The following is a 20,984-nucleotide window of genomic DNA, read 5'->3' as shown; positions in this document are numbered from 1 at the left end:
TGAAATAATATTTATTTATTTTTGTTGGTATATTTGAATTTCTACTTATTTTTTTAATATTGTTAAACAGATATCTTCTAATAAAGTCAAAGCATCAATACAACTTATAAAAAAAAGAAAATGTGAAAGCATTTATCAAAACATTTATGGAAGAGCTACTAATGTAATTATATATCACATAAAATACTTAATGAAACAAGAAATATAATCAATTATTATGATGGATAGAATTGGGTATATGAAACTTTTCAAATTTTGAGTGAAAGTCATAAAATGTTTAAAATGAAATTACTTGCTATATTGCAACTTACAAGTATATTGATGAATAAGGAATGGTTAAATCCATCTAAAGACATTACAACATTAGAGGTGGTTGTTATGTTTCTTTTAATTTGTGCGTACAATGAAACAAATTGTAATGGCTAAAATAAATTTGCAAATTGAGAGAAACTGTAAGTAAGAAGTTTGGTGAAATGTTAAATGGTTTATATTTATTGACCAATAAAATTATTGAGGCTCTAAATTTTCAATTTGCCAAAATTCCATCCAAAATTAAAAATGATTGTAGATATTGATCTTTCTTTCAAAGGTGCATTGCTGCTATAAATAAATTACATGTTCCTATCATTTCTCCTACAAATGATCATATTCGTTTTACTGATTGAAAATGATATCTAACACATATCATATTGGTGCATAACTTTGATATGCTATTCAACACTTGTATCTCTTCAAATATGTTTGATAAAATGAAAAGTGTATTCTTTTACCTTGTGGAAGGTATAACTTACAATTTTTATAGCATAAAAGTTTACCATTCTATATATTTATTTCTTAAATTTTTTTAATGAATTAATACTAAAATCTTTATTTTTTTTCTTAAGGAATAAATATTAAGGTAAATTACCTTTCACCTCTTAAATTTTAAGCGAAATTATAAAAAAATTTACAAATTTTCAAAATAAACATTTTACTTTAAACATCTAAACAACATTAATATTAAATATTAAATGTCTAATATATCTTTTTTTTCATTATTTTCTCTCAAGTCAAACCGACAACTTCTCTTGCACCAATCAACCACCCAACGCTCCCTTGAAAAGCACCACATTGATGCTCTCTAAAAGCAGCGGAGCCCGCTTGGAAAGCCCGATCGAGAGCTTTTTCTAAAAAATTAATAATAAATAATAATAAATTAATAAAATTATAAAATAATATTTTTAATATTAATAAAAAATAAAATTATTATTTTAATATTACTACGTAATCAAACTAACAAAAACACTAACAATTGACTACCGATTGGATCTGTGTCTAAGGAAAAAATTTTTTTTGAAACGGAATATCTATTTCGAAAACTAATAAATATATTTGAAATTTCGATTAAAATTTAAAAGAGACTAAATCATTTTATCTTAAATATTATTTAGTTGATGCTGACAATCCTAATATAAAAGGAAATCCAGCACTTGTAAAAGTGAAAAATATCACATTCTGGATTTTAGAGGTTACAGTAAGTAGCAAATATATAACAAGTTTTGTAAGCTAATGGATTAAAACCAGTAACCAAATCAGGCGATGATTCCAGACAGTGGAAGCCTGAAGCAAATCAGGCAGAAAGTGCCATGGCATGGTTGTCAAGCTGTCCCAGCCGAGCACTTTTATCGGAAGAAATTTGCCTTCATGATATTGAAGAAATTGCTCAGTCCGGCTATACAGCTCCAGTTTGTAGAGCTTCTCCCAGAGGAACTGAAGCAGCCTTGACTTTCTGAGCCGTCACTTGGATTTGGCAGCTCCAGGAAACTAGCCGTGCCCTAAACAGATACTTCATACTTTTATTTACACGAATCTGAAATTTTAATGGTCGTTACACACTTAACAGAGGATCTTCCACATTTTGCGAATTCTCAAGTGCCATAATATGATTCTTGAATGAAGCTGCTGCTTCTTCCCTCTTTTCTAGCAGCCCCAGCTTGTCAAATATGATGGCCATCAAGTAGAAAGCTTCAGCTGCTAATTCATGATACTGAGCAACAAAAGCAATTTCATCCCATCAAGCAACACTCCATAATACACACGAAAATTAATACAAGTACAAAAGCAAAGCAACAGAGCGTGGGAAAAATGAATATTCATATTTAGATGTGGTATTGTACCCATAATATGTCAATTAGGCCATCTTTAAACAGCAATGGAAAGTGTTCACTAAGTGGACACCAAAAATGGAGCCAACCTTTATATGATCAGATGAATACTACTTATGTTCAATGAATGGCATAGATTCTTGTCCCTTTCTTTGTATGGAATTCTCATGCCACTATTACATACTTTTTATGATCTATATGTAAATTAAGGTATTTAAAACAGTTGGAAATGACTAAAATAAAGAGCAGAATATGCTGAAATTTGAAGAAATAAATGCTGTGCATTCCAAAATAAAGTCAATTGAAAGAGTGATAAAGAGAGAGCATATAGACATTCCATATCAAAAGTCAACTAACCTCCAAAGCTTGCAACTCATCTGATGCTTGCCTTAAGGGATCCAGCACAACCTCAGGATTGTCAGAAACTGATGAGGAAAGTCAACAGGGGAGTGCAGTGTGATTAAGGAAATAAAATTTTCAATTCAAACAAGCTTAACAGAAAGAGGATATAACATGAGAGAGAAAGGGAGGGACGGAGGGAGGAATAGGAAAAAAAAGTTAAAAGGGAAAGGGTAAATTCATCCTAACCCTCAAAGTTGGGATGTATTACCAAATAAACTTCATCCTTCAATTTCAAATCATTAAAAAGCTAATTATGTATTTGTTGCAATATTAACTTTAGTTAATCACTCTAATGAGATGAATTACATTTTGAGCTTTGTACATCATTTGATAAAAGTACTATTTTAGACTATTCGAAAGCCTGTTCTGAAAGAATTTAAACTGAAGCACTTCTATCCAACTTATTTGCAGCTCAATTCAGAGTAAACTATGAACATACCCTGCCATTGAGTAAAATCCCATCTTAACAGAGTTATCTACATCTTCAAATCTTTGTAAAACTTCCTCCATTAACTTCTTAGCAGCATCTTCATTCTCACTGCCTTTACCAGCATCTTTTCCATTATATTTTCATAAACAACTTGTAATAAACCATTCATTTGCTACACATAATTTCAAATTTTATTAAATAGTCCTTGCTTTGTAACTGCATTTTTTAGGTGGATTTTCTATCTAATAAAACAACAATGATTTCCGCTCACCTTACACTTGATATAGCACACCCTTATTGAGGGATTAATGTCTTGCTCTCACTCCTCAATTGTCAAACCTAGAGTCCTAGACTTCAATTCCAACATACAATGCTCTCCATTTGTTCATATCCTGCCAGAAAGCATGGTAGACAATAACCTTTTACAGCTACTGCTGACTCCAAAAGGAACATCCCCGATATGCCTTCTCAACAAAAGTCCAATCTAGATTTAAATTCCAACATACCATGCTCTCCAATCATTCAACGTACCCTGCCATAAAGCATGTAGGCAAGAACTTTTATAGCTACTGTTAATTCAAAAACAACTTCCTCAATCTTCCTTTTTAATGAAAACCGAAACCAGGACGATTCAACAAAAGTTCAATCTAGATTTAAATTCCAACATACCACACTCTCCAATAATTCAACATACCCTGCCATAAAGCATTGTAGGCAAGACCTTTTATAGGTACTGTTAATTCAAAAACAACTTCCTCAATCTTCCTTTATAATGAAAACCCAAACCAGGATAATTTTGGTCTCAAAGCCTCTAAGCTTAAGTTGGTAATTAAAAGACAACTGTGGTACTATGGTTTATATGGTAAGCCGTATCTTAATGCATAATGGTATTATTGTTCACCTTCATTCTCATGTCCCTCACTTGTTCCTCTTCGTTGAGTATTTATTGTTGACATTTTAAATTTTTCTTGGTAAACATAACCTTCATGAATCTCTCCCTTTTTTTTCTTTTGAAGAAAATGAACCTTCGGAACTTATTATGTATCTAAACCCTCTTTGCATAACATTACAATTAATCATTCAACTTGAGATCAAGTTAGATGAAGTCCGAGCAAAACAAAGTTTAATGCAAAAAAGTCTAGATCCCACAAATATTTGATTAAACCTGAGAACAGAATTAAAGATTAAAAATAGATAAGGCAAAAAGTTAACAATCTAACAAGTTCTGATAAACCTTTCCCACATCCCAACCCACCACAATTCTCAAATTCCTTAAAAGAAGAGGAAAGGGAGAAAGAAAAAATATAGGGCTTTTGCTCTACTTAAACAATTAGGTTGGAATAAATGCCATACAGTGGGGCAAAATAAAAATAACATACCTGAGAAGTTTGGATCTGAGAGATAACATTTTGCTTCTGTAATATAGGCCCGACCACAGAGCTCCAAACCTCCATGGCCAAGTATTATTGGAAAAGCACCATGTAAAAGACTTAAAGCTGTCTTTGTATGATTTGATCCAAGTGAAAGCCATAACTCAGCGAGTGTAAGAGTTGCCGATGCTCTAAGCAGATCCAAGTTAAATGACTGACAATATGAGAGGCTCGCTAATGCATATGGAAGGCCCACAACAGCATTTCCTGATTTCTAATGACCACGAAAAAGGAAAATATCATCTTTTCAGTACTTTGCAAGAGAAAGAGGGGCAAGATATTCTAGCACATGACAAGGGTGCAAACAATTGCAGGCCTGTGTGACTAAGACACAGATTCAATGTTGAACCAACCTATCCATCTATTTCACAAAAACATAACCTATTTAAAGTGTCAATATATCAAAACTGCCAAACTCCAGCCTCATAATCATGTAGCTCTTTTCATGAGAAACATTGGTGTGAAAAGGTGATTCATTTCAAGTAGAAGAAAGATTTGAAAGAAGGCTCAAAGGTAAACAGAAATTTATATGGGCAGTGCATCAAAAGGATTTAATTTGAAAGATCTGTTAAGAATGGCCCTCTGGCTGACACTAATATTAAAGATCTAGTCTATGATACAACAATTTTTTCTTCCCTAAGGCACTCGTATTGAACATATAGCTGAGATAGGATGGTGTAAACAAATGGGCTGGTATATAGGGAAAGATGAGATCATAAATAAATGCTTGTACAAGGTAGGGATTATACCAATTGGGCACAAAAAGATGGCATATTTTTAAAGTGGTTTGGACGTGTGAAGCAAAGGCCTAGAAATGCCCCTCCACAAAGACGTGACATAAGTAAAATATTTGTGTTAGAAGGAAGAAAGGAAGACTAAATAATCAAAATGGAGAGACATGCTTAAGGTGGTTTAGATCTCTGAAACAAAGGCCTAGAAATGCCCCTCCACAAAGATGTGTTGTAAGGAGGATGCCTATGTCACAAGAAAGAAGAGAATACCAAAATGACAGTAAATTGAAACTATTAGAAAGAACCTTATTTTAACTGATCTTACTCAACATAAATACCGAATATATCACAATGATGTAATATGATTCATGTAATCCATCTTCCACAGTGGGAGAGTGCTTTGCTTGTTGCTTCACATTGTTGGAGAAACCAAAATAGATATGGTGGAAAAATGACTTTGCTTTCTACAGGTTATACTTAGGAAGTAATATGTAGTCCTAAACAATGCAGAATAATTTAGCATGGCCAATGTAATAGACTCCACACAAACTAAAGGATATGTTTGTTTTAGTGGTCGACACATTAGATACCATCAGCTGAACACTTGAAAGAGGGCATGGACCTCCAAATAGAAGGAAATACGCACAACATATTCATGTCCAGCACTCATACCCAAGAATGAATCGAGACAGAATTTAATTGACTTCAGTTGATTTCTATAGAAAAGAAGAAAATTTCACACCAACAAGCCTAGTTCTTTTAAGAAATTCAGTTTGACTTTTGTGGGCAATCATTCAAAGATTCCATAGCCCTAAGCTACAGTGCTTAATTTCTCCTTCTATTTAACAGAGTTGGACCTCAATGCACAAACCATTAAAATATAATTTTTTAACTACCCCCTGGACCTCTGGTCTAGTTTCAATTTATATTTGCTCCCCCCAACCCCAAACCTGCCCCCTTCTTTGGGAAGGAAAGAGACTTACGCGGTCTGTTTAAAGTAACTGTAAATAATTTCATGCAAATTGGTACCCTTTACAATAGCACTATGGATAGTTAAAATTTCAATTTATATATGTTCCACCTCAAATTGCATAATATAGCAATCAAATGCATTATCATACCATGTGAATTTCAGCAAGCAGAAGAAGAACAGATGCACTTTCAACTTGCAGATTGAATTCGTAGCACATGCAAAAGAGGGAGTGTGCCACAGCTGCTGCCTGCAAAGATCATCGTCAGATAACAAATACGGAAATTCAGAAACAGTTAAAATATATTGGTTAATATTAGAAAATAAGGAACCAATGAATGGCTATGAAATTTAACCACCACCAAAATCAGAACAAATTCCCAATTATTACATGAGTTGAAGAAACAAATCAAGATCATCACTTTCATTTAGCATAATTTTAATAGTATTTTGGTAGCCTCTAACCCTCCTGACAGTTGATAAATACTGACTGACATATCCAATATTTGTAGTCAATGTTTTCCCGATTCCACATTCATTACCTCCCCGATTTTCAACATGCTGCGTGTTTGTGCATATGCAGAATAATTGAATGAAAATTTCTGCAAGGATTGACACGCATCAAAAACCTCTTGCAAACATAGATACATAAAAAAACTCTGGTATCACCTTCAGTTTGCCCCTCCTTTCAAACGCACAGCAATTGTTAACCAAATAATTACTTCAAATTGCAATATACACTTCATCTCTACCTCAAATTTTGGAAATAGAGCAAATTAGCTACCACAAAAGAATGTGGCATGCATGTCAAGCACAAACCTGGCTAAACTGCTTTGCCGCAAGCAATGTACGAGCATGGCGAAGGCTTGCCTCTGTCTTCAGATCCATGTCCACAGCAGTGACAGATGATGCCAAAACTCCAAGCTCATCGCATACTTGTTGCGCAAGCTTGAGATGTCCTCTAGTTATCATAAGAAAAATATGAAAACAATTCAAAACTTACAATAAATATGACAAAAGCACTATGTATAAATTTCAGTATGTAACCGTACCGATGTAATGCACGCTCATGGAGCAGCTGTAACTTCAGTATCAATATCCGTGATTTGGAGACACATAAAAACTTCTCTTCCGCAATTTTAAGAGCAGCAAAAGCCTCTAGAAGCAAATAGATTTAACAACAATTTATAATAAAATTTTGATAAAAAAATGCTGTGATAACAAGAATGATATGCATATACACATTGGTGTTAGCAAGGGAATCTATAAGGGTGTGCTCAAGCAGTTCCATCTGAGCATAAGCATTTCAAACAGATCCAAATAATCACATAGATCAGTTCACTTCATTCTCTCTAGCTATTGCACATCCTTGATGTATATGTCAGTGCCCACATGAACATGAGACACAGAGAATCTGGATGCCATCTCCATGCTGTATTCTGCCCAAGGTTATTACTATCTAAAACCAGATATGTAACTAATATTTCTAGTTACAAACACGAAAAGAGAGGTACTCTCAAATATTAATAAAACTAGAACCAAATAAATAGACATCACTTCCAAAGAAAAAGAAAAAAAGTCCTAACCTGTTTTAACCAAAGTAGTAAGAAAAACAAATTAACTGAAGGGAGAAATGCAGATAATAAGGCATTGAAACATTTGATCTGACCTTTGTAGCCTTTAAATACTGCCAGATGTTGTATAAGCTTCACATATACTAATGCTGCATCAGATGAACTGGAATGTCCAACAATTGTAAACCCCAAGTTAAGGAGACTCAAATGGATAAAGCACACACTAATAATACAAAATAGAAATATATAGTATATAGCCAAATACTAGATTGTTTTCATGAATAATACCTTGAAGCATCAGTGAAGCAAGTTGCATAAACTAAAGCATTCACTCGAGCAAGTGGGGCGCTGACAAGAGTACACAAGAAAAAGAAGAAAAACATCAAACAAGCAATTAATATGATTTATTCAGAGCTAGAACAGGAATTAAACACACAATCAGATAAGTGAAATATGAGTTTTCATGCTTTAGCCAATTGCAGGGGGAAATGATAACGTCAGGCTACATCCTGTGTTCACAAAATGCAGAAAGAGTGGCGGGAAATCCATAAAATGAAATCAAATAAAATGGTGACGAATGAAGAGTGGTGAGGGTAGTAATGCAAAGAGCAAATTTCTAATTCTACTCATCTTGCCGTATGATGAAACATGAGGAAGGAAAGACAAGTGAGGAAGGGAGAATGGATAAATTTGATGTTTACGCATGGAAACACCAGGACACCTAAAGGCACATGCTAGCATCAAGAAGCACATGATAGTATTACCAAAAGGACCAGAAGCTTACATTCACCAAGTCAATCTCATACTTGCAGACTAAAACTATCAGTCTATCGCTTTTATAAAAAACCCTTGATGTAGGTTATGTTGAAAAGATGTGTACAATCAGCTAGAAGAATGACAAGTCAAAGCTGTATGATCTTAAATCAGTGAAAAAAGGAACAAACAAAAATCTAACAAGTGCTTGGTAAATGTCACCTTCCATATATCTCCCATGCAGTAGCACGATGTAAATATGAAGAACCTACTAGCTGCAGAACAGATCCAGGAATTGAGCTTGGTTGTGTACAGAACAGGAAAGGATTAGAATTGTTCCTAGAACTATTATCTTGAGACAGCACTAACGAACCCATGGGCTTTTGCAAGTTCTTAAGCCATGCAGTACTAAAAGCACCATCTGTTGTCATTGTAGAGCCTTCGCAACAAAATTCACTGATTAAGTGATAACCTAACCTTAGTTCCTGCAAATATTATACATAATATGAAACAAAATGCAATCACAAAAGTGCTCGTATATACAAGCAACAAGCATGGCGACAAACAAAACTACATTACCTTGCAAACACTAATTGGGCATGTCCTAAGCTTCATGGAAGCCTTGGGACCAAATGATAGCAGAGGTCTCTGCACATGCTGCACGAGACAATAAGAAGGTTCCATATTCACAAAAGAATAAAAAGATTAAAGAATTAACAGATTTAGAAATTGAAAGAACCAAGATTATAAGACCCGTTTCAGCTACGTCTTAAAAGATCTCTTCATGACTCATCAGGAAATATACACAATGATAAGAAGAGAACCAAGGCTATTTAAAAATTGAAAAGATCGGGGCAATTTACGGCTGAAATTTTTCTCTTTGCCGTATGCACTCTAGCTCTTTCTTGTATTTTAACAGCCAAAAGCTGGGTTAATAGAACAAATTTTTTAACTAGATTTAGGGTTATATGAACCTAATAAATAGAAAAGAAGTAGCCGATTATTGGGTATAAAGAGTAAACGTGTCTGATATGATATGATAGCTAGTTCATTCTTGTTTTGCCCAGGAATCATTGGAGTTAGAGAAACTATATGACTAACAATACGAGTAAAGCATGCAGTGAGTGGGCTGAAGCCAGGGGACAAGGGTGATTTTTCCAATGCCTGGTCACATCTGCCTGTAGCTTATTCTGTTATGAAGTTCTTATATGTTCTAGATTTCAGGAACTTCTTCTGGTAGTAGTTCCCTATTCCTTTTTAAGTTCTTATAATGCATCCTTTTGGCATTTTTGGATGCTCATTAATTATGAGGACTTTTGGCATTTTGGATATTAATTACTTATGAGGAGAGAGAGAGAGAGAGAAAGAGAGAATCCCATCACATATATTGTATCCAACAAGACACAAGTTCTTCAAAGGAATCTTGTTACATTGATTGATGGTAACATTCATCATGATATTCCCCGCAAAAGTACAAACTTAAGCATTAAAAACTCTGAACCTATGATATTACCAAGAAAGAACCTCTCTTAAAGCACCAACAACCAAAGATCATTCTGAGGCTACAACATAAGTGATAATATGTTCATGAAAAGAGAAAAAGTAAAAAAAAGAAAGAAATTTAAAACTTTGTAAGTATCCCATCATAAAAGCCACATGAAATTGTGGTAACTTCCATAGGGTTTATGAGTTTGCATATGTGCAAGCTTGTTTGTGCGCACGAATATTTCCCTCACATCATTTTATCAACCAAGGGAGTAGAATATTGCATTTCAATTTAGCATTCTAAATCTAATTATCAACATAACTCAAAATCAATTGTAACAAACTAGTTTCAATTGATACCATGCTTATGAGGCTCATTTGAAACTCCAACTCAAGTTCGCTTGCTTATGAGTAACCAAAACATATTTCTATGCGATTCCAGAATAAACAAATGTGATTACTTCAGATTCACACCACAAGTTGGAAATACAGAGATAGTAGCAAAAGTGTAAAGAACTGAAGATAATGAAACAGTTCTACTTGAGCACTAAACTCTCAAATTCGTTCTGTCTAAACTGCTAAACGCATCCTACAAGCAATTCCCAACTAATATAAGATTGTTGTTTTACCAGATATACTTCATCTTCCTACAGAAAATACATGAGCACGGCACCAAAAGAAAACTTTAAATAGCTACAAGTTTATTAAAATATTCTTCATCATCAATCAGCAAAATCGCTGATATAGATGTCTTCCTCATTCCTGGGGAGAGGTTCTCTATACACCTAGTTAGAGGTTTCTGACAGCAATGCTTGTAAGATGGATAATTCAGAATACTCTTAGAATGTTTAAATAAAGTTGTTGTTCTCAAGTCTTGACTGAATGTTCTAGCACTTGCCCTAGAAAAACCTCCACTTTGGCAGATTTATGTGCAAGAACATTCCGGTTTGTTCTAACCAGTTCATTACTAAGAAAATTTGTTATATACTAAAAAATATTCTGGCTCAAGAGCAGCTCAATGTTACATCATAAAATAATAGAGCTATAAAGACTTAGCTGCAGCAAATCTCATCCCTAAGAAAATAGTTTTATCTTAACCAAGGGCAGAAAGAATGACAAACGCATATCAGCTATAATGCAGGAAAAAATCAAGTCGTAAAGGAAACTGCGCATTAAGAACTGATACCCATTCTTACCGTCAAATCAAATTTAGCCATTGAAAGATGATTGGCAGCTACCAATTGTTTCAATTTTAAACTCTCTGCTCTCTTTAGAGATCCTTTCAAGAGAACAAACAGTTGTTGCTGGACAGACAATGAAGTGCCTACACTGGTCATAGGAGAGAATGGCAATCCAAGTATTCCACTGGTGGTTGAGAAACCAATTTCAGACAACAAGTTGGAGATAGCTGCTAGGGTGTATGCTAGACAAGTATCATTGCTGTGCTGCAAAAATTCAAATTATGTGGCCTAATAGTATGAAACGCATTTGAAATAATTGGAAAATTAACATTCAAAGCCATTAGGCTAATAGAATGAAGTTACCTGTTGGGAGACACGAACAGCTTCAGTAAGGACCTAAAAATCATCAGAGAACAATCACCATAAGCAAACAAAGTAAGCCTGTCACTAAGGCTGGGCTGAGTTTGAGGTTGGGGCAAGTTAGGCAATGGTTTTCCCAATTCATCTTGGCACATGAAACTCTTGCCAAATACAGGCATCTAAACATATATATCAACTGAGCTCAGCCTACCAAAAGCAAGAGCATCAGGAGCTCTGACTGGCAGAGGCATAAAGATTTATTAAGCAGCATACGGAGACAACCTAAGACTAGGCATTGTTTTTAGGACAAACATCTTTGACAGAACTCAGCCAAGCCCCCCAACTCAATAAATGCACAGCCCAAAATTTTCAAGACACATGGGTAAGCCTTAGCCACCTTAATCCAATCAACAATTCTACTTGCCACCACTACTTTTTCAGTACTGGCCATGCAAATCTAAGCATATCATAGGAGAGTAAGTCCTGCAGTCATGCTTACCTCCAAAGCCTGCTTAGGATGCCCAAAGTGAAAGTGCATCATCCCCAAACATAACAGTGCAATCTCATATCTTCCAAAACTATTGCAACCAGTAGGAGGAACAAAATCAAATCCCTCAATTCCTGCACTATTGTGCCAAAATTTATCAGAATGGTTCATTTCTGCCAAATAGCTTCTTCCACTAAATTTAAAAGCCAAGAGAACGATAAAAGAAGATAGCTCAAACAGAAACATATTCACAGACATGTATGAGTCTGGGGAACATATTAATATTCATGGATACTCATGCTGCACCCTAAATAGCATTTACTATTTAAGGAAAATAATAAATAACTCCTAAAACAATTTAAAACATCAGAGACTGTTATTGCTTCCCCAAAACCCATTCAAAACAGAATATGAACATCAAAAATGGTTGGCACATGAATCTGTACAAAGTTTAGCTATCCCTCAATCAAAATCCCTGATAAGTCCATAGATTCTTTCACCTTCTAAAAAAACAGGACTCTGACACCCATTTCCATATGCAAATCCAAATATGTTAATTTGTTCAAGAAGATCCGATTTATGTACATCTCAGTCCTAATGATGCTTCACAGACCTGAACTATTACATGTACCAGCACCAGTTTTTAAGTAAGAGACTAACACATCCTAAATAAACTAATCGCATTAACAAAACAAATGGAAGCTAAAAATATTAAGATAAAAACTAAATACGTTAGTCGATGAAGAAAAGAATAAAGAGCACGAAAGGACATTAGGAACTGCTATAAGTACAATAAACAGTACAGTTGCATATAAATAGGAAAAAAAAGGAAGTTCCAATTCACCTGTAATCAAAGTAACGATGAAGATTCTCCAATGCAGAAAAATAGTCATCATGATACAGGCTATTCAAGTAACGCAAAAAGTGAACCTGCATCATAATATAACAGAGGCAAAAGGTATTAGTGTTAGAGTTCAAGTAATATGAGTCACAATACCAAATCAAACCGAGAAGAAGAATGAGAGAGCATGTGGAACTTAAATAAGCAAGTCAACCTACACGATGTAGCTCAGGGGCCAACTTCTGAAGTTGCCTTAAAGTCAGTTCAAAGGCATTTAAAGTGAAAGAACTGCCGTGCCTGCCACAAGAAAATGACTCGCAGTTTAGTTCAATTTAAATAGCATTTCAAAAAGTTAAAAAAATGTAAAAAGTCAACAAATGGCTTACTTTTCAATTGCATCAGCTTGCTCTGTCAGGTAGCCTTGTATTTGCCAATTGGTGCGCAAAAATACCCCACCATTGGGATCAAAATCTCTCAGTAAATCGCCAGAAGAGGCATATGGAGAAGATTCTCTGCCTTTGTCATTGTGTTCTGATTTAGGGTCAGCAAAAACCTCAATATCTGCACGTGTAATTACAAAACTGATAAGCAATAGACTATGACAATGGCACGGATTTAACATAAATTCACCATAATAACGTGAGAATCAACTCAATTTTGATAAATGAAACAAACATTCATAGCCATGACCTCTAACCCAAGACACCTTAAATAAAGCAAAAAGTTTAGCAAACAGAACAGAAACCTAACTATTCAGTAGACATATTAAGAGACAACCAATGAGCTGAATAGTATATAAAGTATCATCAACCACAGGACACAAGAGTATCTTCCAGTCAACACCAAGTGCTTTTTGCATTACTTAAAAGCTTGCCACTCTTAGAAAGTGTCCAAACAGAAATCCCTTATATTCATTTTAAGATTGATGAAACTAGATGTGAAGTCAACAAATAGATTCATTGGCTTCTGCTGCACAATTTTTGTGATTTAATAAATATTATTAGCAACATGCCAATGAAAAATTGCACTAAAAATCCTACCATCATAAAAAATGTAACCATTAGTCTCCTGTTCAAGCAACAGAGTGTAATAACTTACAATCACAAAAACATACTTTACAAGAATAAACTACCTTCAACCAACGTTGATAGCTCCTTCGGAAGATGAAGATGAAAAGAAACTTGTTCAGTGGCTCTTTTCCTAGCTTCCATTTCTTCATTTATTTTTTTAAAAACAAGATTGAGATCCATGTTCTCATACTCAGATAAAGATTCCAAATCATTACCAGAATCATCTAACCGGCGCAACTCATACGATGAACAACTTGACATGGCTTCTTTACAATAGATTCCTATATTTGTCAAAAGATGGCAGATACCCTGCATTATGTGACAAAATGCAGTGGCATCAACTTAGTCTATGCTTAAACAAGAATCTATCAAACAGAACATTCAACCTTCTATTTACACCCAAAAAGGAAAAAGGTTAGAAAAACTAAGTGAGCAAAGAAATTATAAATACTTAGAAGAAAAGCATAGAACAGGGGATTATAACATTTAGATACAATATGCACAAACTCTAAAAGTGGAAAATGTAACTCCGTTCAACTTGAACAGCAGTTATCAGAATGTTAATTTAATTGCTAGCCTTTCAATTGTTTCTAAACACTTGCACCCACCCATCAAAATCAGGATATAGAATGAAAGGTATCAACAAACAGAGAGGGCACTAACAGAATTTTACTTCAATGGGCAGCACAAAGCCCAAATGGTGATAACAGCCACATACTCTATCTCTATTGTGATTCTTGCACTGTCATTTCAAGTATATTTTAGAAATAGCAAATAAACCATGATTGGAACAAAAGCAAAGAGTTGCAAACGAGTGCAAGCACCAACACAATTCAAAACATGATATTTACAACTTCCGAGGCAAGATAGAAATACCTCAAAAGTTAAGAGGTTGAAAGCAAGTACGCAACGGCGAAGAAACATCCCCAAGTTACTGTTTGGGTCCAAAATAACCTGGTCATCATCCATGACTCCTGAATCAGGTCCTCCAACTATTCCTGAAAAGAGTTATCAATAAATTAACAACAGCAAAAGAGAAGAAGAAGATGATAAAGTGATATAAACAAAAATAAATAAATAAAACTAACCTCGCATATCGTTAAAGAAATTGAATAAATCATCAGGTGATGATAACGACGATAGCCGGCTAGTTAAATGATCAGTTAACCAATGATCCAATAAACCACCAATCTCCCTCAATTGGGTAATGATTTGATCTAATTTTGGCTCCAAAATGTCATCACAGGACTGCAACATGAAAATTTGACAGTGAAAACGTTAAAATGCAACGGAATAATTCGCGAACCAGAAGAGACTAAACTTAACCTTCGATCTTTTCGTAACTATTGCTACTTGCTTTTCCGATTCCGGAAGCAAAAACTAAAAGCGAACATTATTTTCTGAAAAAAAAAATAGAAATAAAAGGAAAGCGTTAGAATACCTTGGTGAGAGCTAACAAATACACGCCCAGGCGGTTGTGTTGAGAAACGGAGGAGAAAGGGAAAGGGACGGAAATTTGAGAAGGGGAAGCGTAGATCTGAACCAAAATGCAGAGGGAAACTTTGTGTGGGGTTATCGCAAAGGCACTCGGCGGTTTCAATGCTCCTGTCATTTCTTTGTAAAAGAATTGGGAAATTTGAGTACTAAGTGAAGATAACTGAGTGAGTGAGAGAGGTCCTTCTGGCGTTTATTTTTTTGGTAAAGAACCCAACTCTTGCTATTTTGCTTTTAGGGGTTTCAAAAAAAGTGCCGCCCAAACTCTGCTCCATCCGTCGCCCTTCCCAACTCTAACGGCAGAGAAAGGATTGTAGGAGACAGCTAAGCTCCCGTTCCAATCATTTAAGGCCACGTTACTCTAATGGGCATATTTGGTTGTGAGGAATGGAATAATAATCCCTTTCCTAGGGTGTGCGGCGGTAGATTTTGTCAGTTTTAGTTTCGTTTAAATCAAAAATTAATTAAAATTTTTTATAATATAATTGATCGAACTGCATATGATATAATGTCTATTTCAATCAGTTTTTTAGAAAATCAGTTTCAATCGGTTCGGTCGGTTTTTGAAAGTGAGATCAATAAGTTAATTTGGGCTAAAATGGATTGACTTGGACTGTGATCTATGGGTTAAAATAGTTAAAGATTCATGAGCAGAATTAATTTCAATGGGCTAAAATAGTTAAGGATCTATAGACTAAAATGGTTAAAGATACAATGACATTAATTTTAAATTAATTTTTTTATTAAATAATTTGATTTTTTTTCCGTTTAACATGGGCCTTTTTTATTAATTCAAATAGTTATATAATAAGCTTTATAAAATAAGTAAACATTAGTTTCAAAAGTTCTATAATTAAATATGATCACAAAAAAATTAGCATTAGTTTTCATATAATAAATAAAAAAACAAGAGTTCCACAACTTAAAGCTTAATGACATAAATTACTAAATTTCAAAAAAATGAATCTCCAAAGCTCCAATTTCAATTTGTAATGATTTTGCAAAACATGTTCCTAAAAATATTAGAAGTAAATATATAATTAGTCTAAATATTTATGATAAGATAACCTAAAGGAATTATAAATGTAATATAAATATTGCATAATACCTAATGATAACATTACCTGAAAGTGTTAGTCCAACTCAGGCTCAGACTCAGCTATTGTCTCCAATGTAATATTCATCAACTTTAAAGAATAAAATAACAAATATGGTAAATTGATTTTTGACAAATCAAATAAATTGAATTATAAATAAAACTATAAAATAAATAAAATATTTACCAAAATCAAGTTTATCAAGCTCATCCAAATCATCTTCAATCAAATCCGGATCACCACATGCCAATCCACATAACCAATTTTGGGCATAAATAAGTGATTGCACGACTTTAGGAGTCAAAGAACTCCTATATGCATCAAACACACGCCCACCGGTACTAAAAGCAGATTTCGAAGCAACTGTTTATACGATAACAACCAATACATCACGAGCAATAGCAGCAAGTACAAGAAACCTAAACTGATTAAGTTTCCACCACATGAGAACATCAAACTCATCATCATCGAAACCTTCATCATCCACAGGCTCAGATAAATATTTCTCCAATTTCGTGTTCAGCTCATTTGATCCAGTATTTAACCGATGCTTCTTAAACCTATCCAATTTTTTTTTAGTACATTCTGTGTCCTTGCCAATCAAAATTGAAGCAACACTATCACTACAACTACCACTAGTGCCTTGACTCATGGAGGATGGACACTCTTGACCACTTTCACCAACATCACGAGCTGGAGGTTATAACATGTTTCTATAACAACGAAACAACTCATCCATTATTTGTGTCATCAAAGAAAACATCATTGAAGCTTGAGTAGGAGGATACATGTCTAGCAAAGTAAATTCAACATAAGAAACCTTTTTCCTTGGATCAAGTATAGCAGCAATGAATAATACCAAATTCATTTTGTCCACATTCTCCCAATACTTGTCAAATTTCTCTTTCATCTTAATTGTCATAGATTGTAAATCAACCTCATCACTATTTTGCCATTCAATCAAAGTAGTATACACATCAGAAATGGAATCCAAAAAAGAATTAACCGTTATGTAAGATGTGCTTGAAACACTCAAGTTCAAATCATAAAATTCTCTTAAGAAACGAGAAATCCTCTTAACATTTGCCAATTTCTATCATCGAGCACCCCATCCCCTAACCTTATGAGCTCAGGTATGTAGCTATTATCACATAATTCAAATGATGCAAAAGCCCTCTGAACTTTCAAAGCTGTATCCAACATCAAAAAAGTAAAATTCCATCTAGTGCCCACATCTAAACACAATAAATACTTACTCTCAACTCCCGCACTAGCAGCACACTCCTTAAACTTAGCTAATCTAGCAGGGGATTGCCTAATATATCTCACCGCCCCTCTAACATAAGCAATTGAGGAATTCATATCCTTCAATCCATCAGAGACCACAAGATTAACAATATGAGCAATGCATCTCACATGAAAAAATCTACCTCCTAAAATACTAGTTCCAGCAACATTATATATTTTCTTCAAATATCCTATTGCAACATCATTTGAACTAGCATTATCAACAGTGATAGAAAAAATCTTTTGGATCTCCTAATTCCCCAAACATTTACTAATTACCTTACCAATGGCCTCACCTTTGTGACTAGTGATCGGACAAAAGTTCAAAATTTTTTTTTGCAACTTCCAATCATTATCAATAAAATGAGCAGTTAGACACATATAATTAATTCTTTGAATCGAAGTCCATGTGTTAGTGGTGAGACATATTCTACCAGGACATAATTTCAATAATTTTCTCATTCGAGTTTTTTCATCAGTATAAACCTTATAACAATCCCTAGCAACAGTCCATCGTGACGGGATACGAAATCTAGGACATGCTTTGTTTATGTGCTTCCTATATCCTTCATTTTCCACAAACTTAAAAGGCAATTCATCTAAAATGATCATCTTAGCTAAACTCCTCCTAATTCCCTCTTGATCAAACTTCCAATTACCCAACCCATCCCCTCCCGAAGCAAGAACTAATTCCATCTGCTTGTTCTCCTCACTATCATGCACCAATTTCAACTTAGGACAAACTTTAATATGATTTTTCAAAGAAGATGTTCCATTCTTTTTTGTAGCAGCACACAATTCTTTACCACAATGAGAACATTTAGCTTTCTTATTACCTTTCTTATCAACAAATTTGGTGAAGTGATCCCATACAATCGATGTAGATTGAGATGACTCCCTTTGCTTTCGCCCTTTACTTACAACTTTACATGTTTTGTTGGCTTCGGTAGAACTAGCAGTAACATGTGATGTAGATGTTGATGGTGTTAGTGTCTCATTAGTTGCAAAATTTGTTTCCTCATTAGTTGACATCTACAAAGAAAAAGTAATACCCAAATATTAATTCCAATGATTAATTATAGCATATTGCCAATCATTTTAATTAAAAATCAAAAAAATAATTCTCAACATTAATTCTCAAATATTATTTTTAATATTTAATTCTAAGATATTACCAATCATTTTAATTAAAAATTCACACAATAATTCTAAACATTCATTCTCAAACATAATTCTTAATGTTTAATTCTAATATATTACCAATCATTTTAATTACAAATTCAAATAATAATTCCAAATATTAATTCCTAAACATAAATCTTCATATTTAATTCTAGCATTAAATCATTTTAATTAATTATCCAAATAATAAGTCTCAATATTAAAATCTTTAAATCATTTAATGTCAACTAAGGTTGAAATAATCTATAGTTGAAAAAAAAATTTTAACTATCAAAATTTAAAAATCAAACTATTATTTTCCTAATTCATTGGAATTCATTTTATTTGCACTAAAATTAATTTTTACAAACAAAAAATAGCATTTCATACCCATAATATCTAATTTTTACAAACAAAAAACAGCATTTCATACTCATCACAAAATAACTAACAATAAAATAAAATCTTTCAACTTTACCTTGCAGTGACAGTTGAAGAATGGAAGACTGATAAGTAAGGGTGAAGGGTGGTAGATCAATGGCTGCTTCGGCGGGTTAGAGAGAGAAAGGGATCAGGGAGAGGCAGAAAGCAAGAAAGGTTCGAAAGGAAGGGCCCCTAGATTAGACGAGGGGAGGGGGGAATTAGGTAATCTGCTCGCCCAGGGGGGGGGAATTAAGTCGGCGGACTCGGATGGGGGGGGGGGGAATTAGGTTGGGACTCGCGAGAGGAGGGAGAATTTCGTTAGGTCGGCGGACTCGGGTGGTGGGGGAATTAGGTCGGGACTCAAGAGGGGGAGGGGGAATTAGTGAGGTCGCGGGGCTGGGCCCATGGGTAATTTTTCTTTAAAAAAATTTATCGATTTTTCGATCGGTTCGGGGGGAAGGAGTCCCCACGACGACCGACGCGATTAGCCGACGAAGTCGATCGAAACAACCAATTGGTTGCAGTCGGTTGGGCGGTCCCAACCGACCGTCGCACAGTCCTACTCTTCCCTTTTTCATTTATCTTTTCCTTTTAAATTGTGTTTGGTTGCCATGTCTATGGCTTTTCTATCTATGTAGGAATAGGTTACAAAAATAGTTAAACAAAAACACTCTTAGCTAAGTTTAAAATTTACTATTCTATGTAAGACAAAATCTATTAATTTTTCATATTTTCTCTTTTTAAATGTTTTCCACCATTAGAAGACGACAACGGCATTGAGGTCTCCACGACTAGATCTGGCAACAAGAAGCATCGACTGGTGCTTTACCACCAAAGCTAGATGCAAAAAACACCAATCTAGCTCTCTAACAATAAGATCAGACCATAAAAAATGTCATATTGATACTCTATTATGCCAACCATGTCAATAATATGTTTTTTTAATAAATATCTATTAATAATGATTTTCAAATAAAGGGACTTATGATGATAAAAATGCGACGTGCACATATCTTCTTCTATGAACATTATGCCATTATGATAATTGTTAACCATTTTTCTCATAGGTTATCCCATTAAGGTGTACTCATCATACTATACTCCAACTATATACACCAAGCTTGTAGTTGCTTCATTGTTGACTTTTTTTAAAAAACACCTAAGTTGGTCAAAGAAGCATCCAAAATTGGGTGTCTTTGTTAACAAGCTAACAATAGAAAAAGTCACCATAACAGGTGGTGTGCATTCTCGATGTGAGTAGTTGAAAAAAAAGGACCTTCATGGAAAACATGAATAATTGCATTTACATGCCACCAAGATTTAAATAAACAAAAAGCAAGTTGTTTTGGATCTTATTGGTTCCAATCAGTACTTTTCCAATTTGCACCTACTAGTGAAATTTTGTTATACTCAATAAATGAATGACCAATTACTCGATGATAGTTGTAACACCTTGAGTTGGACTTTCCTCTCATTATTGATGTTTATAAAGCATAAGGTAAGTTCGCCTCCTTGTTTTACTTTTTCCTTGAGTTGTCTCATTTAGTACACAGTTTAGGTTGAGAGGGACCTTTTTTTTCTTTATTTCTTTCTTGAATTGCATTCACTATTGGGATATTCTTTTTACTGAAGCAAGTAGTTCTTTTTTGCCTACAAACTATATT

At 34.3% G+C, this 20,984-nt stretch overlaps 1 protein-coding gene across 7 annotated transcripts; it reads right to left on the bottom strand.

Annotated features, from left to right (window-relative positions):
- Positions 1 to 1,340: 1,340 nt before the first annotated feature.
- On the bottom strand, positions 1,341 to 19,549 carry LOC110429155 (anaphase-promoting complex subunit). Of its 7 annotated transcripts, none has more exons than XM_089782342.1 (24): positions 19,376 to 19,546; positions 18,573 to 18,768; positions 16,636 to 17,241; positions 16,477 to 16,539; positions 15,300 to 16,365; positions 14,947 to 15,106; positions 14,735 to 14,856; positions 13,921 to 14,167; positions 13,175 to 13,349; positions 13,007 to 13,085; positions 12,792 to 12,877; positions 11,960 to 12,086; positions 11,464 to 11,496; positions 11,116 to 11,364; positions 9,014 to 9,091; positions 8,657 to 8,919; positions 7,970 to 8,029; positions 7,777 to 7,844; positions 7,160 to 7,265; positions 6,927 to 7,068; positions 6,259 to 6,357; positions 4,356 to 4,620; positions 2,502 to 2,569; positions 1,341 to 2,026 (listed from the first exon to the last, which is right to left on the bottom strand). In XM_089782342.1, the coding sequence occupies exons 5-24, from the start codon at positions 15,468 to 15,470 to the stop codon at positions 1,868 to 1,870; spliced, it is 2,757 nt and encodes a 918-aa protein (XP_089638468.1). In that variant the 5' UTR covers positions 15,471 to 16,365; positions 16,477 to 16,539; positions 16,636 to 17,241; positions 18,573 to 18,768; positions 19,376 to 19,546; the 3' UTR covers positions 1,341 to 1,867. The 7 variants fall into 7 exon arrangements, 6 of the variants coding, with proteins under 6 accessions (XP_089638468.1, XP_021300724.1, XP_089638469.1 ...); XR_016350730.1 differs by adding an exon at positions 3,248 to 3,508 and having other exon boundaries at positions 1,955 to 2,026; positions 16,636 to 18,768; positions 19,376 to 19,548; XM_021445049.2 differs by having other exon boundaries at positions 15,300 to 15,759; positions 16,636 to 18,768.
- Between the last annotated feature and the right edge of the window lie 1,435 nt (positions 19,550 to 20,984).

This window comes from Theobroma umbraticum, unplaced genomic scaffold, assembly GCF_002168275.2.
Source record: "Theobroma umbraticum cultivar Fairchild unplaced genomic scaffold, ASM216827v3 scaffold_44.0, whole genome shotgun sequence".
Classification (NCBI taxonomy): Eukaryota; Viridiplantae; Streptophyta; class Magnoliopsida; order Malvales; family Malvaceae; genus Theobroma; species Theobroma umbraticum.
This window is presented reverse-complemented; position numbering and strand designations above follow the sequence as displayed.